The sequence below is a fragment of the Molossus molossus genome, unplaced genomic scaffold (genome assembly GCF_014108415.1).
Source record: "Molossus molossus isolate mMolMol1 unplaced genomic scaffold, mMolMol1.p scaffold_m16_p_17, whole genome shotgun sequence".
NCBI classification, from domain to species: domain Eukaryota; kingdom Metazoa; phylum Chordata; class Mammalia; order Chiroptera; family Molossidae; genus Molossus; species Molossus molossus.
The window spans coordinates 27277806-27305803 of record NW_023425352.1 but is presented as its reverse complement, the minus strand read 5'-3'; the positions used below and the strand labels follow the sequence as shown (position 1 = coordinate 27305803).

The window sequence follows — 27998 nt, the reverse complement described above, 5'->3', positions numbered from 1 at the left end:
ACTGGTGGTTGCCTGGGGCTTGGGGTGGGAATAGCAATGACCACAGATGGGCATAAGGGATCTTTTAGAGATTTTCTAAAACTGGATTGCAGTGATGGCTACAAAACTCTGTAAATGAAATGATTTATAAAAATCAGTGAATTATACATGAAGAATGAGTGAAAAATTGTAACTCATAAAGGAACTCAGTAACTACGATTATTGCTGTTTTTGTTTTTTCATCTTATTATCAACCACCACAGTACCTGAGCTACAGTCTGGAACACACGGCACTCAGTTCACTCCGTACGCCCCGGCATGTGCCTCTCCGTAGCCACCGGAGAGCCCAAAGCAGAGGCAGGCGACGTGGTGTGGTACTTTGAAAGAAACACCAGCCTGAAACCTTAGCCCTTTCGTGTTATCTATCAGGGCACTGTCCAGAGCTTCTAAAGGATGACAGAGGCTTATTCAAAGACACACGCAAGTAGTCTAATTACTCAAATTATCTCACTTCCTCCCTCCTCCTGTACTTTCTCCTGTCTGTATCCAACGATCACATAATCAGGGTGTTATTTCTTGTTCAGGTTTCGTTTCTTTATCTGATGCTTTTAGTATTAAAATACAGCTCTATTAGATTAATAAAAAAATGAATGAATAATAAATCCAGTGGGCTAATGCCCTCATGATGATGCACATGATTCTTTAAACACTACAGCCAGCACTGGGGACTCAGCCACTCTCTCAACCAACTGACCATCCACAGTTCAGCATCTACTCTGAGCCAGTCCTGTCTAGGCTCTGGAAACACAGCTGAGAGCAAGACATGACACGGAGAGTCTTGTAGGAGACATAGAGGATGAAGGCGGGATCAGAGGAGTGTGGGGACTATTGGAGTGCACACCATGGAGGTGTAGCTCAAAAGGGGGTCAAGAAAGGCCTCCTGAGCAAGTAACATTTGAGTCGAATTCCTCAAGGAGCTTGCAATGTAGTTAGGGAGATTGGACCGAGACACAAAGTAAGTAGAAGACAGGGATGGGATACGTGTAAGTAGAATGAGATGGCAAAGGAATGCTCTCTCAGGGCTACAGAAACCATAGGAGACTTCCTGGAGGGGGAGACCTTGAAGGATGGATAGGATTTAATGTCATAACTGTGAGAACACAAAGACCAAAAGGCAGGATCCATGAAATCTAGAATGATTGGAGTATTGGGTGTGTTTTAGGAAGAAAAAGTCCTTGTTTGGTAAGAGCATTTTAAGATGCAAACACAAGAGATGATTAAACTGTTCTCCTAAAGGAGGGTTTAGGGCTTCATTTATCTATTTCAATGAAAGGCTTTCTGTTCCAGTAGTAGCAGATCTTCTCCTGCGTTACGAGCCAGGAGTCTCCATTTCAGCCGGGACCAAAGCAGTCATGATGTATGGGGTTGATGTTGACATTTGTTCCCAGGAGTTCAATGAGCTGGACAAGATGGCTCTGACCATCACTTCCCAAATATAAAGAAGGCGTGGATTCCAAGGGAGAGGACAAATAAGATAAGAACTTGTTAAGATGATGAACAATTGCACGAGAAATGAATCTAGAAAAGGTAAAAAAAACAAAAACAAAAAACCAACAACTGTTCTTTCATATTTTCTTAAAGATCATGGCCCTGGAAGCAGAGTTCCGTCTCCCAATCTCTTATGTTCAGCCTTCAGCTCTGGGAGAGAGAGAGACTGACAGAGAGAGATGGATGGAGGGGAGAGGGAGGAGGGAGGAGGGAGGGCTGGGGAGGAGGCTCCTGAACCTCTCTGTGCTGTAATAGGGTGGGAGTGTGGGTACCACTCGGCTTTGTGGCCTCAGTTTTGGGGTTGCCAAACCCTACAAGAACCACTGGGAGTTCATGGTTTGGGTAGCAGTGACATGGCAAAAACTGACTTTGTAATGGCATCAAACCGGCAACATCTGGAGGCCTTCAGAGGCTTAGTCTAGTGACTGAGAAGAGAGCCTTGAGGCAAGGGTGCGGCTAGTGACCTCACAGACAGAAGGTGTGAGGTGACCAGGTAAAGAAAGCTTGCACTAGGGTGGTGACAACTACAACAGTAGAGGGAATTCGGGAAAAAGAAATAGCAACCTTTGGAAAGACCACAGGCACTCTGAGACACGTGGCCTAGAGGCTGATATGCAGAGAGCAGGAGGGATGACCACGGGGTAGGGAGGTGATGGATGCAGTGGGCGGTGGTGGGAACTCAAGGTTTTGAGAAGAAAAAGCAGGTCAAGGTTGGACACCAGAGAATTAGCAGCATAGACAAGAGAAGTGGAGCCAGAAGAATGGATGACCCTAAAAAAGTGAAGAATACTACTCTTTACTGAGCACCTACTATGTGCCAGACACCGCATTAAGAGTTTCACACTCATGAGGTCAGAATTCTCCTGGCTCAGGGCACTATCCCCATTTACAGATGAGACTCTGATGCTTACAGAGGTGAAGTGGCCCAAAGTGGTGGAGCTGGCAACTGGGATTCCAACCACGTCTGTCTGGCTCAAAACCCAAGCTCTTAACCACCAGGATTCTCTGAAAGAAGAGCTGAAGGATGCAGACATCCTCCGGGAGGGGAGGAGGAGACGCCAGCAAAGTGCCCGGAGAGGTAAGGTGGAAACTAGGGCTTGTCTGATAGAGGTCGGACGTCTCAGGGAGTGGGGAGGGTCCCTTCAACATTGGTGCCACCAGACAGTGCATGAGGATGAGGTCTGCTGTTATCACTTATTAAGAAATTTGAAAATACAAATGATCATTTCTTAATATTTGTTCTCAGTTGTTTATCTTATTTGGAATAGATTAAAAACCAAACCCCCAAATCTAATCATTTCACAATTTTAAAAAACACCAAATCACACATATACTTTACCTGAAGCTGTCATTGGAAGAGGGGCTGGCTTGGAAGAGTTATTTGGCTTGGTTGATCTATTCACCGTGGGAGCTGAAACACACAAATATGTACATAATGATTATAGCTACAATCTACCAAAGAATCATCACACTTATGGGAAAATGCATTGTAGAAATGACGGGCCAGACCAGAGAATTTGCAAAGAATGTGAAACATACTTATTAAACATATACGCCATAAAAAAGGCCTTCTCAGGATAAACATCTTTAGAATGAATATATTAATGATTCAAGGAATAATCAAATTATTTTATGATAGGGATTTTGTCAAAGTGAATACCAGCTTGGAATTTCATTCGCCAAGCTGGAAGTCTAGGAGAGGAATGAGTTTTTTTTTTTTTTTAAATTAGGAGAAGTATATTGAACCTAATAGTGGAGGGGCCAAATTTACAGCCCCTTTTCTCCCTGCTATTTTGTGTCCCATTTCTTTTGTATTTTGCAGGGTTTGTTTGGGAGGGGAAGTTTAACGTGCAGTTATTTTCATGGTGATGGGTGCCTCAGGAATTCAGCTGGGTCTTGAAGCCGTTGGTGATATTTAGGGAATGAGGAGAGGGTTGCGACATAATGGCTGAGTAAAAACTGAGCACTGCTGCTTAGAGTCGAGTTTATTAGATGAGTAATGTTACTAGAAGAGGTGTCACTTACAAGGATTATATTCTTCATAGCGGCTATATCTCGGGTAAACAAGCACTGTTCCATGGAGGGTAGGTGGCACTAGCTTTTTAAGATAATGTGTTTGTAATTGCATTTGTTATTCTGTGAAGCGTTTGCAAACGAAATGTTTCTGAAATAGCACTAACTCGAAAGAATCAGGACACAGTATATTTTATTCTATGAATCTTTTCAGTCCTCTGCAGAAATTGTTCCTAATGCAATATCTGTAAGGCCAACGTGGTAGTTTGCAACTTTGTGAGTATTGGGTTTTATGAGAAATTCATTCTAGGTGAGGACAGCTAATGACCAGTACCTGGGTGGATTATTTAAGATAGGAAATTAATCAGGGTAGAGGACGCAGGAGGAAGGTAAAGACTATGAAACACAGAGATGGCTCACTCAGCCCGTCAAAGCAGGCAAATGCTGTGACCACAGAGGAGAGAGGCCTGGGCACCACCATTGCTAAGCCCCGTCGTGCTTGCCACCGAATAGTCTCGTATGCCCCCACCAACTGGTAGAAATGCTCAGGAGCTTAAGACTACAAACACTTGCCTTTTTCAGATGGGAGTGAACTGCTTTCCGTGGGATGAATATAGTTTTCATCTTCATCTTCTACAGGGACCACATAATCAGCCTAAAAGAAATGCAGAAATGAATGAGAAGAATGCTGAACATCCATAGATTATTGCATGGGAAGGAGTGGTTTTAAAAAAGACTTTACTGACCTAGTCAGCCAACAATCCGCTTTCTGTCTTTAATATTTGCCCATTCTGGACATCGTGTGTAAATGGAATCACACAATATGCAGTCCTTTGTGACTTTCACTTAGCATAGTAATTTCAAGGTTCAACCATGTTGTAGTATAAATCACTACTTCATTCCCTTTTATAGCCAAATAATATTCCATTATGTGAATATACCATATTTTGTTTATTCATCAGTTGATGAAAATTTGGGTTGTTTTCGCTTTTTATTATGAATACCGTTGCTATGAACATTCATGTACAAGTTTTTGTGTAGGTGTACATTTCTCCTGGGAATATGCCTGGTGGTAGAATTGCTGGGTCACGTTGCAGTTCTGTGTTTAACAGTTTGAGGAGCTGCCAACTGTTTCCCACCAGCAATGTACGAGGACCCAAAATCTCCACATGTTCACCAATACTCGTTGTCTGTCTTTTTGCTTATAATGATCATCATGAATGTGAAGTGATATTAATTATGGTTTTGATATGCATTTCCCTGACGGTTAATGATGTTGAGCATCTTTTTGTATGCTTCATGGCCATTGTATATCTTTTTGAGAGAAAAGTCTATTCAACTCCTTTGCCCATTTTGAATTGGGGTTTTTGTCTTTTTATTATTGGGCTGTAAGAGTTCTTTAAATTGTTATAGGCGGCTTTAGCCCCGTGAGAAATTAACCGGAGTTTGACCTCCACTGGGAATTTGAAAAGTAACATTCTTCAGCTGTAAATAAGGAGAAACTGAAGAATATATGTACTACACCTGGCTAACTCTGTCACTAATTCGTGCTTGTTTAGCCCTAATTATAAAAGGGCTGAAAGTCTGCTACGGGGCTGCAGTTCTCCTCTGCGAAGGTTGGCTGCAGTCCCTGCGCAGGTAATAAAGCTCCCAATATTCAGAATTACTTTGTGTCCGAGTGAGGTTGATTCTCCTGGGTTACAACATAAATGTCCTAAATTATCTCTTATCAGATATATAATTTGCAAAAATGTTATCCCATTCCATAGATTGTCTTTTTACTTTCTTGGTGGTGTCATTTGCAGCACAAAAGTTTTTTTTGTTTTTTTGTTTTTTGGTTAATCCTCACCTGAGGATATTTTTCTATTGATTTTTAGAGATAGTGGAAGGGAAGCGGGGGAGAGAGAGAAACATGGATGTGAGAGAGACACATCAATTGGTTGCCTCTCACACCCACCCCAGGCTGGAGATTGAACTTGCAACCCTGGTAATTGCCCTTGACCGAAATTAAACCCTTGATGCTTTGGTGTGCTGGCCAACGCTCTAACCACTGAGCACACTGGCCAGGGCGCAGCACAGAAGTCTTAAATTTTGAAGTTCATTTGATCTGTTTTTCTTTTGTTGCTTGTGCTTTTGGTGTTGTATCTAAGAAATCATTGCCTAACCCAGGGTCACAGAGATTTATACCTATGTTTTCTTGTAAAAGTTTTATAGTTTTAGCTCTTGCATTTAGGTCTAATGTCGATTTTTAGTTAATTTTTGTTTATGGTGTGAGACAGAGTTCCAGTTTTATTCTTTTGCATGTGGCTACACAGTCATCCTAGCACAATTTGTTCAAAAAACTATCCCTTCCCCATTGAATTGTCTTGGCACCTTTGTTAATAATCAATTGATCATAAATATAGGGAAGGAGTGACTTTTATATTGATATGAGGCAAATGAGATAATCAGGTCTCAAAAATGATTTTATAACCTGCCTTGGTAGGTGGCCAAGATGGGGACAGAGAGAAACATGAACCAAACATTTACTGAGCACGAGCACTTTATACGTGTTGTGTCCCTTGCTCGTTATAACAGCTTAATGCGGTAGGTACTGCTATCCGCTCTCCCTACAGACCAGGGGTTTCCTTTATACATCCCACCCTCCTGCATCTCAGAGGAGGACCATGGAGGAGGAGAGAGAAAAGAGGTGGAGGAAGGAAAGCTAGGTGGGGCAGGCAGAGATGCAAAGGAGAATGGGGACAGGAAACTGTATTATGGAGGAAAGAGAAGATTCACAGGGAACCGGGAAGAGAAAGGGGATAATGGGAGGGGCCCAGATCCAGTGTTGATACTATACCACGTGCCTCTAGTGACTGCAAATGCTCACAATAAGGCCATATATGACATTTTTAGAGGAAGAAGAGAAACACCCTTTCAGCATAACGTTGGAGAGTTACAGCAGGGCAGTGAGGGGTCAGGGCTGACTGGAGGGCAGGGGTGCAGGAAGGAAGACCTGTCCTGGTGCCTCCCCTCCCCCACCTACCTCCTGCCTTCCACTAGGTCTGGGAAGCCACCAGGAGAGCTTCACTTTACCTCATCCTCAAGGTCCTTGGGTTTGGGTGGGACTTGAGGTCTCGGCAGAGAAGTCGAGGAGGGCACAGTGGAGGCCAGCCTGGCCTTAGCCGAAGGCCAGCTGGGCTTACTGGGAAGGGACTTGCTGAAGGGTGGAGACTGCCTCTGGCTCGATCGGTTGTCTTGAAAGAAAAACAAACAAAAGTGCCTGAGATGAAAGGGCTCTGGGTCATTCTCTCAGGCAGGGTGGAGGGGTGGGGGTAGAAACCACTGAGCTCTGGAAAGTATAGAACCTCCAGCACCTAAGTAGCCACAAATAATTAACCGGGGCATTCCCTAAAAAAGTAAAATGATGCCCAGCCCACGTGGCTCAGTGGACTGAGCGTTGTCCCATGGACTGAGAGGTCCCGGTCAGGGCACATGCCTGGGTTACCAGCTTGATCCCCAGTGGGGGACATGCAGGAGGCAGCCAATGAATGCATCTCTCTTATATCAGTGTTTTATCTCTCTCTCTCTCTCTAAAAAAAAAAAAAAAAACATATTTAAAAAAAGTAAAATGACATATTAGGTAAACAATTTCAACTGCCCGTTGACTTACATTATACAAACTAGAAGAAGGGCCTCATCAAAAACATCCTCCCAGGGAGAGACGGAGACCCATGAGCTCAGGAGAGCTGAGCCCAGCACCCTGCCCGACAGAGCGCATGGTGACCTTGGCAGCGTGGGGGTCTAAGAGGGGAGCTCCCCCAAAGGTTCACTTGCTCTATGAACTCGTAAAGGTAGAAATTCTCAATTCCTCTTACACATAAGAACCACCTTGACACTTGGGTGTCAAGGTGCACTGGCCAGTGTGGTTCAGTTGGTTGGGAATCATCTCATGCACCAAAAGGTTGCTGGTTTGACTCCCAGTCAGGGCACATGCCCAGGTTTCAGGCTCTATCACCACTAGGGGGTGTGCAGGAGGCAGCCGGTTGATGTTTCTCTCTCTCTCTTTCTCTCTTTTTCCCTAAAATCAATACAAACATAATTTTAAAAAATGTCAAGGCCCAGGCCCCACTCCAGACATAACTAGTTTGATCTTCTAGGTAAGGTCCTAGCATTATAGTTTGCCCAAGTTATTCCAAAGTGTAGTCAGTGTTATGACTGCTCATCCTTGTGAATCTACACATCCCCCTCCTCATTGATTTCCTTCACAGAGAAGGCATGAGTTCCCCTGGCCAGGACTGTCCTCAAGCAGGTATCGGGGAAGAGTCCAGGCTCTGAAGCCAAATGGCCCTGAGTTCAGTCTCCTGCTCTGCTATGGACTAGCTGAGGTCCTTGGGGTTATTCATTACTCAAACTCTCTGGGACTCACCTTCCTCATTTTTAAAGTGCGATGGTCATATCCACCTGGAGATATTGTAGGGATCAGGGGGAGAGGTGGAAGTGGGGGGAGCGGTGTGCCTGGCGGGGTCGGCACTTAACACACGGAGCCAGGACCGCCCAGAGGGGGTGGTGGAGGGCTTAGGCGACCTGGCGTCTGCCCATGATTCTGTGAGCAGGAAAACCTTAGCACAGGAAAACCTGAGATGAAAGGGCTCTGGGTCATTCTCCCAGGGAGGGGGGAGGGGTGGGGGTAGAAACCACTGAGCTCTAGGAAGTATAGAACCTCCAGGTTACTCTGGTGTGCTCCCCATCCTGGAAGCACAGGCGCTCACGCTGACTTCAGCTGCTTCCTCCTGCCCCAGCCTGGTGCAGCTCTGCCTGTGAGCCCCCAGCGCCGCTCTCTGGTGCTGCTCCTGCCCCAGCCCACGGTCGGCTGAGGGCACGAGGTTGACGTCCATCCGCGGCTCCGCGGCAGCCTGTCTGGGTGGTGCAGCTGTGCTCAGCCAGCAGGGCATCTAATTGCTGTGCCTGTTACTCTGTCAGTTTTTGTAGTTTTATCTGCAGCTCTTGGAGCTTACCTAGATTTCTTTTTCTTTTTTATCCTCACCCGAGGACATTTTTTGCATTTATCTTCAAATAGAGGGAGGAAGAGAGAGAAACACCGACGTGAGAGAGACACATCTAGTGGTTGCCACCCACACGACCTCAACCGGGGCCGGGGACAAACTGCAACCGAGGTACATGCCCTTAGCGGGAACTGAACCCGGGACTCTCCGGTCCACCAGCCGAAGCTCTAACCTCTGAGCCACACTGGCCCAGGCTAGATTTCTTAATGTAAGATTTAACTCCATCTTCTAGAAGGAGCAAAACACAGATACAGGCTCTGAAGAGTGTGCCCTTGAATGAGCCACGTAACCACCCTGCATTGTGGTTTCCTGGTCTGTAAAATGGGCCTAGCACAGACCCTGCCTTCCCAGGGTGGTCGCAGCGATGGACCGTCACCTAAAGCTGTGGCGGGCAGTGTGCGGAGCAGAGCGGCGAGGGGTGTGGGCTTCAGAGGCTGAGCGGATGGCTCCCAGCTCCACCGCCACGCGCCAGACCTTGGCCCGCTGGTTCACGGCCCTGAGCCTCACTCTCTTCCTCTGAGGTAGGGATGCATGCTTCTCTCAGAAGATTGCAGAGAGGGTGAACTGGGCCACAGCCGGAGAGCATTACATTGCACACCAAGAAGGCCGGGAGTCCGGCTGCCTCGCAGGCCTTCGCTCCCGCACGCAGTGGGGCTCACCAGGCTGCGGCCACTGCAGTGGTAACGGGCAGAGAGCCTTCCCAGGGAAGGACACTATGGACATGTGAGCATCATCGCTCTGATCGCTGGCACACGCCCCTCCTAAGACTGGAACGCAAACCTCTTCTTGGGGGACATTGAAAGCCACACTCAGGCTGGGAGGCCAGAGCTAAGCTGTTTCCATTTAATTAACCTGTGAGGTTGCCCTGGCCGGTTTGGCTCAGCGGTTGCAGGGTTGCAGCTTCGGCCTGTGGACTAGAGAGTCCCGGGTTCGGTTCCCCCTAGGGGCATGTACCAAACAAACAAACAAACAAAACCCTGTGAGGCTAATTCCACTCCCAGTTAAAAGTCCCCAGTGGAGACTGGTGTGTCACAGCCAGCCGGTGTGGGGGTGGGCATGGGAGGAGCAGCGTGAGCAGACCCGGGAATCCTCGACTATCATCCTTGTTCTGCACAGACGGCTCAGAGAAATTCCAACCTTATGCACGGGAAGCCGGAAGAGAAGTAGAGACTAATCTCGGGGTGATTTCTCAGACTGTAGGGAGCTGAGAGCCATCAGGATGTGCTCGTTTATCTTTGGCCTGTTTCCAGCATTCCTGATTTGGGAAGGATACTTGTCCCCTTCAAATGGGCAAGTTTGCCAGCTGGGGCTCCATCACCTGGGAGTGACCAGATGACCCACTTGGAGGGGTGCAATGGGAGGTTCCCCACCAACCTCACCTGCCCCCACCTCCTGCTGAGCACCCAGGGCTTGGGGGGCGGCCTCACCTACGTACTCGCCCCTGGTGAAGGGCAGGGCTGGGTGAACTGTCCTCGTCTCCTGCTCGACGGGTGGCGGCTCATAATTGTCATCCCCCGCCTCCTCGGCGGGCAGCACGTACATCTCCGAGTCGGAGTGCTCGTCTGGGTTTTCATAGTCGCTGTCCTGCAAGTGCACACAGCATGCTCAGTGCCCGCGCGCCTCACGTCAGGACAGGTCCTGCGCGGGGCCTCGCTGCTCCCCAAGGTCGGGCGGGGACGCAAGGCGTGGACAGGCCTGCTCACCGAGGCTAGGCAGCCACTTGTCACCGGGCGGAAGCCGGGGTCGGGTGGACCACTGAACCCGCAGTGCGGCTGGAACTCTATGTGGCAAAGAACACTCGGAGAGAAAATATATTTTAAGAAGACAGATAAATAGAATAACTGATAGATTTTACTTATGAATGTGGACAGTTGAAGAAGAAGTAAGTTTAATAAGGAGAGGAGAAGGGGACACAAGAAAAATAAATACCTTTGAGGAGAGCAAGTTGAAACAAAAAAACAAAAATGGTAAGCCAGAGGGGCTAGACTTCACAAGGACTTAAGTCCATTCTCTTTTATTAAATATAAATTTTAAGTTGATACTGAAAAAAACAACGCATTGATATGTTCTAAAGTTCAAACATTTCAGAAGGATGCAATGACGTCTCCTTCCCGGGCGCTCAGTGCCTCTCCCCAGAGGCGGGCAGAATGATGAGCCTCTGTAACTTTTGTTCAGAGCCAGCTTATGTGTACAGTCTGCATACATATATTCATGTAGGACATACGTTTGGCTCAGGAGTTAAGAGATCCTCTGACCTCAGTGTTTGTGGCTCCCCTCTGCCCCCCACCTGACACAATGCATGATCCACAGGTGGTTCTCAACGAGTGGGTGTGCACCTGCCCTCCGCCTGCCTCCTTTACTTGCTGCTGTGTAACAGGGATGCAGATGTACGTGATGCAGGGGCAGTGTCTCCTTCACTGCTGTGTCCTCAGGGCCGCGACAGGGCTGGCCCCTGATAGGAGCTCAGCATGTTTGGAATGAATGAATGAATGAATGAACGAACGAACGAACGAACACATGAGTCTGTGGGGAGAAGGGGAGAGGAATAGGGTGAAGAGTGAGATAAGGAATGAGAAAGGGGTTGAAAAGAATTTTTCCTGAGGTGACTGGTGGAGTTGGGGGAGGAAACACAAGGAGGCAGGAGCCCAGGAGGGTGCTTGCCCTTGGCCTAGAGTGGGAGAGAAGGTGGGTTTGATGAGATAAGAAAATTCCTGTAGGGGAGATTTTCCCAAACCCTGATCTCAGCAATAGCAGATGGGGAGCTCAGTAATCCTTCCTGAACATGAACATGAACTTAAGCTGGATAGAATAATGATAGTAATAATATTATTCTTATAACTGACATTTCTATGCACTGCACACCTCATTCACTCCTCTCCACAATCATGAGATAGCTTTTTGATTTTTTTTTTTTTTAAGAGAGAGTGGAAGGGACAAAGAGATAGAAACATCGATGTGAGAGAAATATCTATCAGCCTGGCCGGTGTGGCTCAGTGGTTGAGCATCGACCCATGCACCAAAAAGTCACTAGTTCGATTCCCAGCCAGGCACATGCCCAGGTTGTGGGCCTGATCCCCAGTGGGGGGCATGCAGGAGGCGGCCAATTGATGTTCTCTCTCATAAATGTTTCTAGCTTCCTCTCCCTCTCCCTTCCTCTCTCTCTAAAATCAATAGATACCTACTGGATATCTAGCTGGAAACCTGGGCAAGTACCCTGACTGGGAATCGAACCTGGACCCTTCAGCCCATGGGACAGCACTCAGTCCACTGAGCCACACCAGTTGGGCAAGAATGCTTTTAAAAAATCCCATTTTATAGTAGAGGAAACTGAGGCACAGAGGAGCTGAGTAGTTTGCATCTGCGATCTGTGTTCAGGAGAAGCCAATGACTATTCTCAGGCAGGGGCCTAGGAGGGCAGACAGGAGTGAAAGGGTGGCGGGGGTGGGGGAGCAGGTAACAGGGCAAGAGCCTGGCTTCCCGCGCTGTCTAGTTCAGCATGCAGTGGTTGGAACCCTCCTCATCCAGGCCAGGGACCCGGTCACTACTGTGGTGGTCTGTCGGGGAGACATCACTGCAAGTGCTGAGAAAGCTGCTTCTGGAAAGTGAAAGAATCAGCAGGTGCCCGCACACATGTGCCCAAGAGGGAGACGATGTGAGCGTCCCACTTTGTCTCAGTTTTCATGGAGCAGGGATGGGGCTTCTGAGACTCAATTCCCTGAAAACCTCAATTCCCTCAAAACCGAGCCTGAAGGACAAGAAGGAGCTGACCCAGTGAGGAAGAATGGAAGAGTGCTGTTTGGTTTCTCCTCTTTAGCCTCCTTTTTCCTGCCCAAGGACCATGAGTCTGAAGTCGCTGAGGCGGGCAGGACCTTGGCATGTTGTGGGAGCTGAGGGCAGGCCTGTGTGCCTGGGCTGTGATGAGCAAGGCCCTGCTGAAAGGGGGCAGGAAGGGGGTGGGGGTGGGGAAGGCTGGGCAGGTCCACAGGGGCCAGATTTCATCCAGCCTGGAGGTGTTAGCAACCGGTCTGGATTTCATCCAATAAGGTCAAAATAATTGCGGGTGAATGTTCCTCAATCCTTACTATAGCTGATACCTTGATTTTGGTTGTTTGACTTTGAGACACAAGTCATTTCCTCCTCTCCAGGGTGATTTTATTTTGTGCTTCCTACGTCCCCACTGTGTGCTGTTTGTATCCAGCCAGCAGGCTAAATGTTCTTGGTGTCCCTCAGCATGAGGACCAGCTTCTTAACTTTACTTAAGATGTGGCTTGGTGCGTGCAGCCAGCAGGGGGCGCAGTTGCAGTGCTTCTGAGGCACCAGTGGCTGCTGGGCTCTGGGAAATAACTCCATGCCCAAGGGACCCACAGAGAGGCCATCTGGTGCCCTCTTTCAAGAAAACTTCTCTGCAGTTGAAAAGAGAGGCACTCCGGTCTCCTTATACTCGGAGTAAACTCCAGTGGTGTACACAGCATGTTGCTCAGGCTCAATTCTGGGCACTGGACATGAGTCCTGGGTTCCCATTCTGGGCTGCTGAGTAACTAAGCAACAGTGAGCAAGTCATTTTCATTCTCTTGGCCTTAATTTCCTTCTATGGTCTCTTGTGTGGGATCCTCTTGGATCCATTCCAGATAGAAAATTCACTGATTGGAGCAGGCTAAAATTCGGCATGAATTTGATATGTAAGGAATGATTATCGTGAAGGGAAGTTTTTAGGGTGTCTTGTCCCTATAGGACTCAGCCTGAGAAAAAGTGGCTGCTGGGGTTTTGTGGGTTGTAAAGAAACCGGAAGAGGTTTTGTAGTTAATTCGGACATATCACCCTGCAACGTCATCGTGGCCGGGCTCCTCTCTCTCACTCCACGGCCTCCGATGCTCTGCTCATCCTGCTGGTCACAGAAAGCACCTTGGAGTTTAGAATCCTGGGTCTGAGACCCGAGCATCTGAGTGAGAATTTTGGACTGCAAGTTAAACTCTCCATGCCTTGGTTTCTTCACCTGGGGGGAGGGGGCTGACATTCGATATTCGAAATGTTTCACAATAAGGCCCAGGCACTGACTATGGCCCTAAAGAGTGTCCTGAGGCCCCCTCGTGTGCCAGGCAGTTACTCTGGTTGTTGGTTTGTTGAGAACTCCTACGCTGGGGCCTGGAGTATGGGCACTGGGGACTTCAGAGTAGGCTTTTGCCAACGGACAGGGAAGTATTTAAACATTTTAACATCTGTTTGGCTGTGCTGGCGAGTCCTCTGGATCCTAGCAGAGACTGGGCATAAGAATGCCTACAGAGGCAGCAGTGAGGACGAGGTGAGGCAATGCACACAGAGCTCCAGTTCGGCGTGGTACCACCTCAAACCAGCCTTTATGAGGTTAGGGCTGCCGTCTGTAGTGGCTCTTCTAGTCCAGCCATCTCCCTTCTGTGATGTGCAACTGCCCACCAGCCTGTCGTTCAAAACAAACCCTTAGAAAAGCCTCCCACAGGCCCTGGTGGAAACGACACCCTCCTCGTCGCAGCAGCAAATACTTACAAAGTCGTCTGACCACTGCTCCTCTTCGTCAGCAGGGTTCTCTGGACCAGCATGGAGGAAGCAGAATGCACACACGTAAGTCTCAGCTCGCAGCTCCGCCCCGCCCACAGCACCTCGCACCTGCCTTCCCTGCCCTTGGGCCTCCTGGCCCCCTTTACTTGACCTTGAATGGTTATTACAGTCCTCTGATGTTCATTCACTCTTGAATTCCTTTTTTTTTAAGTCAACTCTCAAAGCATTAAGAAAAGTCCCACTAGGAGCAGACCCATATCTGTCTCTGTCAAGGGACATTTTGGGGACTTCAGAGTAACCCAGTAGGAACGTGCCATCCATACTGTGTTGTTCCCAAGGATCCCTTGAACCAGTATGTGGATGGTGGAGTAGGAAGCGCCCTGGGCACGGAGTCAGACCTCAATTATCATCCAGGCTCTGTTCCTAACCAGTTAGAGAGGGGGCCTCAGTTTCCAGAGTTGTAAAATGAGGGGATAACTTCTAAGATTCCCTCTGGTTCTAACTTTGACTTTTTATTAAGGAAATTTGTACCCAGCGCTTCACTACATGCCAGGCAATGCTATTCGAGATGGGCACTCATTTAGCTCTCTTAAAAGCCTTATGAGGAAACTGAGGCCTCGAGAAAATAAGTCATCGCCCAAGGTCAGATAGTAAACGGTAGAGCCAGGAGTCGAACCCTGCAGGCTGGCTTCTAAGCTCATGCCCTGAACCCCAGCCCCATGATGCCTCACTGTCTGCGCTCCAGGGTGTGGGCACCATGCTAGGCTCTGTGGGGTAATAAAAATGGATATGATGAGTCTCACATAGTTTCTGATCTGGAAGAATAAAATAGGTCTGAATTATGACAAGCAAGGAGAATACTTGACCCTTTTTCTCCTAAACACGTTTGGAGTATGAGAAGCTTAGCATCTGTCCCGTCACGTGAACTGGCCTTAGAGGTTAAGTGCAGCTTACTTTTCTATGTAGGTGATCAACCAGACATAGGTCCAGGGGGCAGAGTGGCTCCAGCGACTGCACCATAGGGTCCCAACCCCCCTGCCCCCCCATCTTGCTGAGCAACCACTGCTAGAGGGCCCTGAGGATGGTCCCCAAATTCCCCAGAATCTCAACAGAACCACTCATTGCCATTTCTACCCCCCGCCTCAGCAGACCACAGACTCCAGCCCTAGGGGGGTTCCACAGAGGCACAGGGAAAGGAATTGCAGAGTCAAAATGGGGGCAGGAAGGTCTTTGGGTCAGAGGCCAAATTGTCAACAAAGGCACCCTCTGTGGGGAAAAGCATGACAGGCTCAAAGAAGGAGCTTCGTTCTACAAAGCCAAATAATGGGTCAAACTTGGACATTAGCAGAAAAATAATTCTCACCAAATTATTCTTCTGGTTGACTTATACCAAATGATAGCATATTGCAACCATTGGGGTTCTCCGAGGAACTCTAAAAGAATAGGTGAATAAGCCCTCTTCCCAGAATGCCCGTACCTGGCACTTAAGTTTGAGGATCATTGAAAATCAACACTTAAGGCAACAAGATGTTTTTGTTTCAACCTTTCAAATAGAAACCTTTATAAAATGCCTCTGTAAAACCCACTGCCTGTCTTGGTCACTGAATTTGCCGAACCTTTTCTCAGTGAGTCAGGGTCCACTTTATGATCAGCTACTGGTGAAAGTACTTGCAGTAGCCATCTAACTAGTTTTCCTGTCTCTGTTATCTTTCCTCTCCAATCATCTTTCCTACTGTTTCTAGTTATTTTCTTAAAGGTTGGCTCATGCTGTCCCCTTCCTCGAGAATCATCAGTGGCTCCCTATGGAAGAGAGTCAGGGCTCTGTATCAGCACATTCAAATGCTTCCACCGCCTGTCCCTGCACTGAATTCTCGCAGCAGTCTCCCCTGTTCACGTCCAGCAGTACCGATAGCTCCTTCCTCCCATCCTGCACTTTCGATATCTCTCTGCTCTGCTCATGCTGTTCCCCCAGCTCATCTTCCTTCTTCCATGGAGATTCCTGCCTGACCTCCTCCATAAAGTCTTCCCCAGTCCTTCTGGTCATAACTCATCCCTCCTTCCTCCAGGCCCCCTTGGATGCTGCTGGCCCCTCGCTGTCATGTGTACTTCACTCTGCCCTGTGCTACAATTAGTGTCACTCTGTACTGAAAAGCAAGACTTATTTATCTTTGTATCTGGATCATTTTGCATTTGTAATCCATGCACTAGTCAAGGTCTGCTAGGCTAAGTGTTATAAATGTATTTCTTCATTGATCATTAACATGGTACTACGTGGAGGTGCCGTTACGATTTTTGTTTTACAGTCGAGGAAACCGGGGCTAAGAGAAGTTGCAAAATCTGCCTGAAAGCCTGTGGCTAGCCAGCGTGGGGGCTGGATTGGAGGCCTGGCTATCTGCTGGAATCTCTGTGAGCCACTGAACGTCAGGTAAAACCTAGCAGAAACAAGAATGGCCCAATCCAGGCACCGTGACACATCGAGGCAGTAAAGAGACAAAAGCATCATGTGATAGAGGGTTTTGATGGTGCCCCACCCTCCCCCCGCTACACTCATCACCTGGTCCCACAAGCCACTCACAGCATCATCTGATAAAGCCGCAACCTTGCAGGCCGTTGCCCAGACTGAAAAGCGTGACAAGCCAAAATGCTAAACCTAAAGGAGTGGGTGGTTTTCCAGCATCTCGGGGGGAGGGGGGGAGGCCCACAGTGTGCAGGCAGCGGCTTGAGAACCAGCCTCCCTGAGTTCTGATCCTGGCTCTGGTTTTTGCTGCCTGCTTGGCAGTGGACCAGTACTTGTGTAAAGCTCCATTTCCTCACCTGTAACGCAAGGATGAGAATAGTGCCTGCCTCATGCTTTCATGACAGCCAAGTAACATAATACACGTGACGTGCTTTGCAAAGCCTGGCACAGTAAATGCTGTCGTCATGCCACTGATTGCTGTCCTAGGTGTTGACAGTGATCAATCAACCCTCAAAATAATACCAATTCGATTTCACTCTAACGGCAACCATGCAGTGTGGCTACCACAAGCCATGGATCCAAGAACGCCTCTGGGGCAGACATTTTCAGGAGGGTAAATTCAAGTTTGATACGGGCCAGGTGGTTTGATCTTAGCTGTGGGATGTCACACCCCTGCCAGGAACCGAGATGCTGGCTGGGCCTCCCTGTCAGGGAAAACCTTTCCTCTTTTTTTTTTTTTTTTGAGTCTATAAAGCCCTTTATTGAAGCATTCTTTTGTAACAGTAAAAAAAACAAAAATGCAAAACCCTGCAATCAACAGAAAGAAAAAACCATGCATGAGAACAGGGGATTAGATACATAACTAAGGTTTAAACATAAATAATAAAATTACAGGCAAGCTGTTGAAATATGCATAATTTAATACCATTTCTATTTTAAAAAGCACACACGTATTAGAAAAACAAACTATATGGATTTCTACATAGAACACTTCTCATTAAACCTTTCCTCTTATGTCATGTACCTGGTTTGGGGCTTGTGCTCCAATGACTGCCACAGTTTCATGCCACACAGCACAGGGACGCCTCCCCTTGCTGGCCCAGGCTTTGTGACTCGTGTGACCCTCCCAGACCGTGGACTCAGCACTGGGCTCTAGGGAAAGGCGACAGCGGCCCCATCTCAGCATCTGCTCCGGGCTGAGACACGGAGGGGCAGGCTGTCTTCCTGAAAATCCTGATTCTGCCATTTTCTAGCAGTGTGGCCTTAAGCGAATTGCTTAACCTCCGGGCCTCAGTTTTCTCGTCACTAAAATGGACACTATTAGTAGTACCTATGCCGCAGGTTTTGAGAGAATGAAAATGGAAGAACACTTGGGAGTGCCTGGCATAGAGTAAGGGCCCAGTGAATGATTGTAACTATTAACTGACTTTCTCCTTAATTCTCACAATAACCTGAAGGATAGGTAATCTCATCTCTAGATCGGGGATCTGAGGCTTGGGGAAGTTACAAAACTTTTCTTGGTTCACACAATGCTTAAGGAACAAAGCCAGGATTCCTCCCCGGGCCAATAGGACCCCAAAGTTCAAGGTCTTCTCACTGAGCCATCCTGTGCAACAGTAATAGAAGACCTAGAGTCTAAGAGAACAACTGTGTATCAGACAGTCCAGGGTGATGTAAAACCCCCTGATTTGTGTCCCAGCAGCTGAAATCATGGCCAGTCCCGGGAAAGATCGAGAAGGGTGCTCTCAGTGAGGGCTGAGAGGCTGCATGAGGATCTCTGTCAAAGGGACTTGAGCTGAGCCCTGGAGGACCCGCGGGACAGGCTTAGCCTAGGGATGGGAGGGGACTCCCTGAGGCGTAGAGGTGCACAGAATGAATGAGCTTTGCCGGAGAGTCACAGGGGAATATGCTGGGAGGGAAAACAAAGCTAGATTCATTGCCAGCCGAGGGGATGTCCCAGTCACAGTGGACACTGGTCCCAGTGCCAAGCTGGAGAAGGGGAGGCTGACGAGGAGGATGGCGTTTGAGTAACATCAGCCATGAAGAGACGAAGGCTCCGTAGACTGAGAGCCTTGGGGAGGGGAAGGGATGGCTGGAAGGGCAGCGAAAGGCTCTGTGGAGTGGTCTTGACCGAAGGGGGTGAAGGCAAGGGAGTGATCAGCCGTTCGGTCCAGTCATCAGGAGACCAGAGACCGTGGGGCAGTGCTGGTGGCCTCCCAGCCACGGGCTTCTCGGGGTGCGCTCCACAGCTGCCTGTCTGACACTCGGCCTCCGTCGTGGCTCTGATTCCCTCCCGGCTGTGCCTGGGCCACGGGCCCTCCCTTTCTCCCCCACACCCGGCAGTGGGGTGCAGGAAGGAAAGAAGGAAGGCAGTGCACCAGCTGCGGCGCTGGGGACAGAGCTACAGAGGCTGCAGGGAGGCTCTGCTGGACAGACGGTCCTGCTAGGCACACCCTGAGACGAGAAGGCGTGTGACAGGTGGGGAGCTGAGGCCAAGGCCTGGCTGGGAGAGGTGATTCGAGTCTAAATACATCTTGGAAATTCCCATTTTTGGTACATTTATTCATCCCTACCTAAGGCCCTATTAATGGGGTGGTGGGGGTGAAAGAGGGGTGCATAAGTGAGAGACATAGTCCTGGCTTAGCCATCGCCTGGCTGTGTGACCTTGGGCAGTCACTTTGCCTCTCTGGTCTCCAGCTATCCCTAACACGAGAAGCTTGGGTGGGGTGATCCTTCAGGACTGTCTAGGCTATAACATGCCTTTGAGTCCAAGTTCGTTCCTTTATTCTTAGTTCCATGAGCCAGGACTGATGTGGAATCGGCTCTCCCCGCGTGAACTTTGTTGGTACCACCAGTTAGAGTGTAAATAAGGAGACGGAACACCATCTGAATGCTGGCTTTGCTGAGGACGCCGGGCCAGGGGCAAAAGCAGTGTTATATTCACGTATTCTGTGGCTGTGATGCGCATCCTACACTTCTGTGGCAGGCAGTTACCCAGAAATCCCTGTCCCGGGACCTTGCTCTGCCTCACCTCCTCACTGCTCTGATCTCTTCGCTATGACGTCAGTGTAGGGAGGAGAGGGTGGACCTGCTGGGGGCATCACAGCAGCCCCTGGGCAGCGGAGCCCAAGCATACGAGGAGAGAGGCCGGATTCAGCTCCGACCTCTCCGGGCTTTGTGCAGGGACCAGTGGAGCTTCTGCAATGGCCCCAGCAGACTCTGGGGTCACCATGGCTGGTCTCCCCTCCTTCCCTCCCGAGCCAGACCTCAGACTTCAAAGACTCCAGAGGCTGTTCAACTATGAAAGCACAGGAACTGGGAAGCAGGTTCTGGCATTGATGTCAGAGGCTCTGGGCCTTCAAGACAGTAAGAAATTCCCCCGAAAAGTGTGACCATCTCAGCTTGGCCCAGAGGGAGAAACAGGGAGTGGGAGCCGGGGTGGGTTTCCTGTAGTGGCTGCAGGAACCTTGGGCACTTTACTTAATGTTCCTGAGATGTGTTTTCTTCGTCTGGGAAACCCAGGTTGTATTTCTATTTCATGGTGCTGATGGGAGAGTAAGTGAGCTAAGTCTGTAAAGAGCTTCGATAACACCCAGAACAGAGTAAATTCGACACATTTTGCATATCATCCCCTTCTGAATACCAGTTGCTGGGCGTAATACATTCTGCTCAGGGGCCTCCATTCTTTGTATAATTCGAGTTTTGTCCTCTCCAAGGAGAGGATTGCGGTAACTCTTCTGCTGGCCACTGGGGGGCGCTGGCCCCTCCCATTCGCTGCTTTCTGAAGATCAGTATCACCAAGATCAACACACTTTCCTGGCTAGAGGGTGGGGAAGCCCTTCGGTGGAAAAACATAATTCCAGCATCGGGGGAGACAGGTGAGGCTGTTTCAGGAGTCTTTGGTGGACCAAAGGCCGCCAGGGAGCACTGGACTGGCCTCGAGCTCCGGGGCTCTGGTGGGCTAAGGTGTCCAAGCTCTGGCACCTTTGAGGACCTTGCAGACTCCCTGGGTTCAGGAAGAGCTGTTAGGGCTGGTCTCTGAGGCCCTGGGCTTGCAACTGCTCAGGGTCCCCAAGGCTCAGAGGAAGCAGCTGGAAATGCTTCTAGGACATGAGTTGGGGGTGGGGAGGGGGATGGCAAGGGAGGTACTAACTGCAGGTGGTGATGGTGGTTTTGCCAAAAGGACCTTTTCTAGGGACTGGGTGTCAGAGCAGAGTAGGCAAGGCCCTATGGTTTGGTGAGACAATTTCTGAGATCCTGGAACTAGTGGCTTTGTCTTTCAGTTCAGGAACAGCAGTGAGGACAGAGTTGGTGGTTTATAGCAGGGTTTCTCAAATTTAATATACATTCAGATCCCATGGAGCTCCAGTTAGAATGCAAAACTGATCCCTCCGTTGTGGGGTGGGGCAGTCTGCATTTCTAACGAGCTGCCAGGCAGTGTTGATGCCGCACGCTAGGGGTCGCCCTTCAAGTAGCAAGGGTTTAGGAGACCCAATTGAGACCCAAGAGAGATTAAGTACAAACTGGAAGATGTAACTTCCTAAAGCCAGGGGCGCTGGGAGAAGCTTGCCTCACTCCTGGGCCCTGGGCTCCTGAGATGTGTGTTTCTGTGAGTGTAAAGTAGTCACACTGGCAGGAACCTGGCAGCTTCTAGTTCAGTCCCCGCGTGATGTAGGTAAGGAGAAGAGAGGGCACTGTCCTGGGTTACACAGCCCTGTGGCTAGACATTGAAGCGCCTTGTACGCAGGCTCCGTGGTTTGCAGTTCCTCCTGCTGATGACGCAAAGCCAGGAGAATGTTTAAGCAAAGGTATTTCAGAACAGCTCCCTGGTGCAGGTTGACAGGAGCACATGGGATGAGGAATTAAGGAGACTTAGAGGCTTCTGTACTAGGACGAACAGACTGATGAAGGGTCCAAGTTGTTGCTATGTGAATGAGAGGGACAAACATATTTGAGAGACACTCGAAAGCTACAATTAATCGGATTAAGAGATTGCATTTTTGGAGGAGGAGGAATCATTGATGGTCCCTGGTGTGTGTGGTTCATCTACAAATTGACAAATGTTTCTGCTCAGCCCTTGGGACTCGAATTAAAGGTCACCTTCTTAGAGAGACCTTCCCTGATTACCTAAGTTGTCCCCTCACCCCACAGTTTCCCTGTCGCTGTTCCTGCCATTTTTCATAGCAGGGACCATGTTTGGTAATTTATATGTACCTGTCGGCATTATTGTTTACCTGACTCCTCACTAGTCACTGAGCACCTTAATGCCAGGGACTATATTTTGTTCCCCACTCCATACCTCGCACAGTGAGTATCACACAGGGCACACTGGTGTAGTATTGGCTGAGTCAATCACAGTATGTGTAGAATAGCTGAGCACCTGGGATGTCTGTTCTAGAGAAGAAAACATTCAAATAATCTAACTTCTTAGCTCTATCCTTGCAGTTACACAGAACAACGGTTTCTACTTTCTGTAGTATTTAAAGACTTGTGCTGTGCGGCCATCAGGACAGACTATGATAGCTACAAGGAAATGGATCACATCTATATTCCACCAGGGCTACCTGTCCCCGCCTGGACCTGACAGATCTGGGCTGTCATCGCAGGAGAGATCCAGGCAGAAAGCGGGCCTTGTTTGTGGTACATGGTGGCGGGGTAGGTTTAAGCATTGGATTGGATCTTAGACGGCATGATCTCCGGTGTTCCTTTTAAGCCTGACACTCCATAATTTTATAATTTCCCCATAAAACCTTTGGGTACCTAACAGGTGTAGTTTGCTTTGTTTTCTTTTAGAACTTGGAGAGAAGAATGAGATTTTTTGTTTGTTTGTTCATTTTTTTTTTGTTGTTGTTTTACTGAGGGCTGTATAGATCTGTCCATGTCCAAGGAATCTTTACATTTAAGCCATTAGAAACATATTTTAGACCTATCCTCCCAAGGCATCTGTTCTGAAAAGGAAAATATGTTGGATTATTTACTTTGCTTACCACTGCCATAAAAATGACCAGCTTCAAGACGAATGATTCTCCGCTGACAAACTTGACCCTCGTTGGAATGGGAGAGGGCTGAGTAACCACGTGCCAGCAATAATGAATCCCCCCCCCCCCTCGAATATCTATTTTAACTGTTCTTTATCCAGGAAGCCCTCCCTTCCCCACTTCCTCCACACCCTCCACCTCAGCTTAGATGAAATACTGCTGGAGAATGTTGTGCTTCCCGACCACAATTGTAATAGCTTTTAACACCATCCACCTTCCCTCCTAGACTGTAAATTCTGTGAGCGAGGCGCTACATTGGTCTTGTTTAGCATTGTACTTCTACCTGAGACCTTGTGTGTGCCTGGTATGGAAGATGCTTAATAAATGTTTGATAGCTGACTGGATGGAAGGACAGACGGATGGGATTTGGTCATTCTTATAATTTGGATGGGCACCTTTTGTTTCCATGTGAGTAGGACATAGTTCCCCTTTCAAGAAGTAAATATAAACACGGCATGAGTCAAGAATCCAGGTATTTTAGAAACACTCTTACCGGAGGCGTAGTCCCTTCGAGGAACACTTGGAGGCGCTTTCACTTTCAGCCTGGAGGTGACAAGGTGACAAAGGGTCAGTGGATAGGACAGTGGTGTCAAGGCCCATGATATAAACAGGTATAGAGATAATAGATAACGAATGCTATAATGGCTTCTTTTGGGCCTATCGCATCAAAATTCTAAATATTTTGAAAAGGTAGCAAAGCCGTCAATCAGAGGCTTCTCACCCGCCCCATGTGCACTGTGACCTGGCAAAGGTGGAGCCAGCGGAGAAAGGGCTTCGAGAGGCCAGAGGACTGAGTAAGCTCTGAGTCCAGGGTTCAGGAAGGCAAGTGGTCGATATTGACTGGTTGATAGGAAGATAAGGGAAGATGTACTCTAATATAATAAGTAATGTAATAAGTGCTTTAATAGGAACACTTAGTTATAATGAGCACTTAAGTTGTAGGGTGGACTGAAATTATTCTTGTGCTATTATAAAGCTGACAAGCAAGTGAGCGGTGAGTATCTCTAGGGTGGGGATTGTGATATTTCACTTATTTAGAAGTCAAACTGTTTCAAGCCCTTTCAAAACTACTGGGGTGTCTTTTTACATATATAAAATGTTCTGAATATTCACAATCTTTCTCCACTCATTAAAAGAAGAAAATTAAAATTATATTTAAAAACTGTATCCCAGTTTTAGGCTTTTTATAAGTACTAGCAACACCTTCTCTTTCATTATTTGAAATGGGTAAAGTTTATAGAGTTATTGTTTTTAATAATAGTTACCCACTTTATTTAAGAGTTATTTACTTAATTAAAATTTAAAATATATAAATAAAACCTATATCTAATAGGCTGTATTTGTTAAAATAGTACATCCTTTAGAAGCAGCATATAAGGTAATCATTATATACAAAAACTTATTTATTTTCTTGGGGAAAAAAGCACTTCATAAATTTGTGTTTAATTGTAAAAAATAAGACATATAAACCAGAATTGTAATGTTGCAAAAATAATTATATTTGTGTGGAAATTCTGCTTTTCTTTTTTTTTTTTTAATCCTCACCCGAGGATATTTTTCCATTTTTTGTACAGATAGAATGGGAGGGAGAGAGAGAGAAACATCGACGTGAAGGGACACATCGAGTGGCTGCCACCCGTTCTGCGTTCGTCTCCCCAGTGACTCCCACACCACTGCAAGCCAGCAGGGTGTGCTGGGAACACACGGTCGTTAGACCTCTGATGAGTCCAGAGAGAAAGATCACCCAGGTGGTGTAGGGAAGAGAAACAAAGACAAAGCTGGATCTGGGGCCAGGCCTGTTCTTGGACCAGCAAAATTGTAAAATTTTGTTGTAAATTGTTGTAATCATTTATAGAAGAAAAGAGAGGGTATTTGAATACCCCCCAAATGTGTGGAGGTCATCCTCACAGAATAAGGGACAGGATCGAGGAAGGCCTGTTGGTCACTGACCACCGAGCAGGAGGGAAAGGTGTGCTGGGGCCTCCCTGCCGCCAGCAGCAGCACACCGGCCCCCAGCACTCCGGGTCCTTAGTTTCTCGGCCGGCCATGGACCAGTGACTGCTCTGTCACAGCCTCGGGCTAGGAAACCAGCGTGTTCAACCATGCTTCCTCCTTTCGAGGTGGCACCTGTTGCCTGGCTACGAGCGCGCGCTAAGGGCTGCACGTCACTTCGAGCCAAAGGGCCATTGGCTTCACGAGGCGTAAAGACTGGGGCAGCCATGTTTCCACGCTGAGAAGAAACACAGTTTGTCGAGTGAGCGTGCATTTGGGGACAGTGGTATAATGCAATGGAAACTGTCTGGAAAACATGAGCCCTGTGGCGGCTGTAAGATGACTGACCATGAAATAGGCTCCATGTTACTGAGAAAACGGGTGTATTGTGAAACTGACGACTGTGGGATAATCTGGAATTGCTAGTGAATAAAACAACGAGATTCTGAAATAATCAATGGAAACGGTCCCACACGTCTCCCAGCCACAGGGCAACATGAAGATGAGTCTTCCTCCTCCATGAGATGACTATTGCCCCACAAGCAGAAGACCATTTGAACCATTCATGATGATCACTTATACGTACTGAGACTCGTTTACATTTTATAGTCTGAAAACACCACAAAAAGTGATTTCTTACTTTGAAGTTTAGCAAAGACCAAAAAGAATGAGAATACTCTGTTCTGAAGGCACAAGGAAATGTACCTTCATATGCTACTGACGGTACAACATTTTTGGAAAGCAATTTGCTAGTATCAATAAAAACTTGAAGGGCACAAATCCTTCCACCCAGAAATTCTATTTTAGGAGTTTAGCTTTCTGGTATACTCAAAGTCTGCCAAGGCTATTTATTGACATATTATTTGTGACAGTTAAACTGAAAGAAGTAGCCACAAAGTTTTTATTTTACTTGAATAGATATTATCAAATCACCCTCTGAAAACATTGTGTTAGTTTAAATTCCCACCTCCACTTTTAAAATGTCCAACAATATATAGTTGGTGAAATGAACAATAATATATTTCTAGTAGACTCTTTTTTTTTTTTTTTTTTAATCCTCACCCGAGGACATTTTTCCATTTTTTGTACAGATAGAGTGGGAGGGAGAGAGAGGAAGAGAGAGAGAGAGAGAGAAACATCCATGTGAAAGGGACACACCAACTGGCTGCCACCCGCACGACCAACCAGGTCCGGGGACAAACTGCAACCGAGGTACGTGCCCTTAGCGGGAACCAAACCCGGGTCTCTCCGGACCGCAGGCCGACGCTCTAACCGCTGAACCAAACCGGCCAGGGCTCTAGTAGACTCTTAATCAGCTATTTAAAAGGGAATATGTTTTATTTTTACATACCAACAAAAAAAGATGCCCACGATATAACATTAAGTAAAATCACTGAACAAAGCAAAACAAGTTGGTAGAATGGTTTATGAAGTATGATGCCATTCATGGTGAAAATGTCTGGGTGTAAAGGTATGTGCTGTATCTGTCAGTGTGTGCGTGTGTGTGTGTGCATGTGCGCGCGTGAGCTTATACATATCGATTTATATGCCAAACTCCCACATGACAACATCCATTTCTGAGGAGTCGGTTAAAGTGGGGATATGAAGAAATGAGAGATTTTGACTTGATACAACTTTGAACTCTTTGATTTCTTCCCCCTGTTGAATCTGTATTACTTTCTTTAAAAAGAAAAGCTTAAAAACTTAACAGAATAACAGTTCCCCTTTCTTCTTGATTTAGATTTTGAGTGTCAAATGCAAATATGTACAATTTTATGTACAATTTATCTTTTCTTAAAAAAAAACCTTAAGAGTTTTGTGTGCAGGAAGACTTAGAATTCTAGCTTTCTCTCTCCAAGTGCCAACTGAAAACACCAGGTAAGGCAATAATTGAAACAGCAGAAATCCAAGTGTGGAAAGCAGATATGGCATCCTGAAAAAGTGTCCTTGTCACTTCTCTTTTGGACTTCTCCCACCCTGTCTTCATGGCCCTTGGCTAAATGGTGCTGGAAGCTGATTTTCTTTCTTCAGTAAATGTTATTGGGACATGTACTCAGCACCTCAAATGGCCTCGCTCCCCTTTTGAGCAGTGAGGGGGAAAGCGAAGTGCCCTGAGAACCGCCCCACTCACTCGCCACGTTTCCTGAGTGTGGATCTGAGCACCGGGGACTCGCCCACGAGGGAGGGAGGGCTACGTGCTAAAGAGGTTGCAGCTGCTGACTCGGGAACAGAGAACTTTGTTTTCATCGCCTGGCACAGGCTGGCACCTCGTGTCATTCATATTCATGCTCGGACAGTGCTCTGGAGTCTAACTTACTTTTTGATTTTGTTCATTATTCCACCTTCATTGTTCTTAATATCATGGACCATCCTTTGAAACTGCCTGTAAGAAACAAAATTAAACATAACATATTAATAACTAGGTTAATTTAAAAAAAAAATGTTTTCTATCTTTCTTGAAGAGAGAGAAAAAACCCTACAATAAAACCCCTAAATAGCATGAATTATATTGTATTTATTTATGTTTAATTAGTTATATTTAATCAAGTTGACCATGTGCTACTTGAGTAAAGGGAAAGAAAGGGTGACTGATTCTATGATTCTGTACGGAACGTGGTCACTGGGCCACGTCCCCATCAGGTGGCTGTGATGAGGAATTCTGGTTCCCAGGTCTGTCTGTTCCAAGGAGACATGAGGCCAGGCCTCCTGATCCTGTCATAGCCTCACTGTCCGTCACTCACTGTCCTCCGAGCACCTAGATCGCAAGGATGGGGTCACCTTGAAGCAAGAGTGTAGGCTGAAATCAGGCCCCAGGGTTTGCTGTTGTTAACTTTACGAGGTAGAATCTGGAAAAATTGTCATTTAAGAGTTGCACATAGAGAAAATCCATGAAGAAAATGATTAGTGAATCTGACTGCACAGGTATTCAAAACTTCTGTGGAACAAAAAGGAATATGGGGGAAATAAAAAAATAAATGACATGCCCGAAAAATATTTGTAATAATAATAATAATTTTTGATTTACAAAGAAATCTTACAACTCGGTAAAAAAAAAAAAGGACTAACAATTCAATAGAAAAATGAGCAAAGGATGTGAACACATAGCTAACAGAAAAGAAAGACAAGTGGCCAACAGACCAATGAAAAGATATTTAACATTGTTTCTATTTAAAGAAATCTAAATCAAACAATGAGATGTGTTCTGCCTATCAGACTGGCAAAACTTAACACGTGTGATAATACCCATGGTTAATGAGGGTGTGAGAATACAGATATTCTTGGGAATGAAAATTGTTACAGTCGGTACCTGTCAAAACGTAAAACGTCCATATGCCTTTTGACCCAGAAATCCCACTGCTAGGGATTGCCTTATGAACATGGTCATAAAACTAT

General features: G+C 47.2%; 1 protein-coding gene and 1 long non-coding RNA gene across 2 annotated transcripts in view; one reads left to right on the top strand and one right to left on the bottom strand.

Annotated features, from left to right (window-relative positions):
* Positions 1–467, top strand: part of LOC118632153 — a 47124-nt gene extending 46657 nt beyond the window's left edge. The window contains exon 8 of the long non-coding RNA XR_004959973.1: positions 243–467. This is a non-coding gene — a long non-coding RNA (uncharacterized LOC118632153). The remainder of the gene's footprint in view (positions 1–242) is intronic.
* BLNK (B cell linker) overlaps positions 1–27998 on the bottom strand; it is a 76977-nt gene that overhangs the window by 21047 nt on the left and 27932 nt on the right. Inside the window, exons 2-8 of the mRNA XM_036264937.1 lie at positions 26923–26988; positions 23107–23156; positions 14106–14146; positions 10013–10169; positions 6616–6776; positions 4114–4195; positions 2867–2938 (exon numbers count right to left, since the gene is read on the bottom strand). Coding sequence (XP_036120830.1) covers positions 2867–2938; positions 4114–4195; positions 6616–6776; positions 10013–10169; positions 14106–14146; positions 23107–23156; positions 26923–26988 — 629 coding nt within the window. The remainder of the gene's footprint in view (positions 1–2866; positions 2939–4113; positions 4196–6615; positions 6777–10012; positions 10170–14105; positions 14147–23106; positions 23157–26922; positions 26989–27998) is intronic.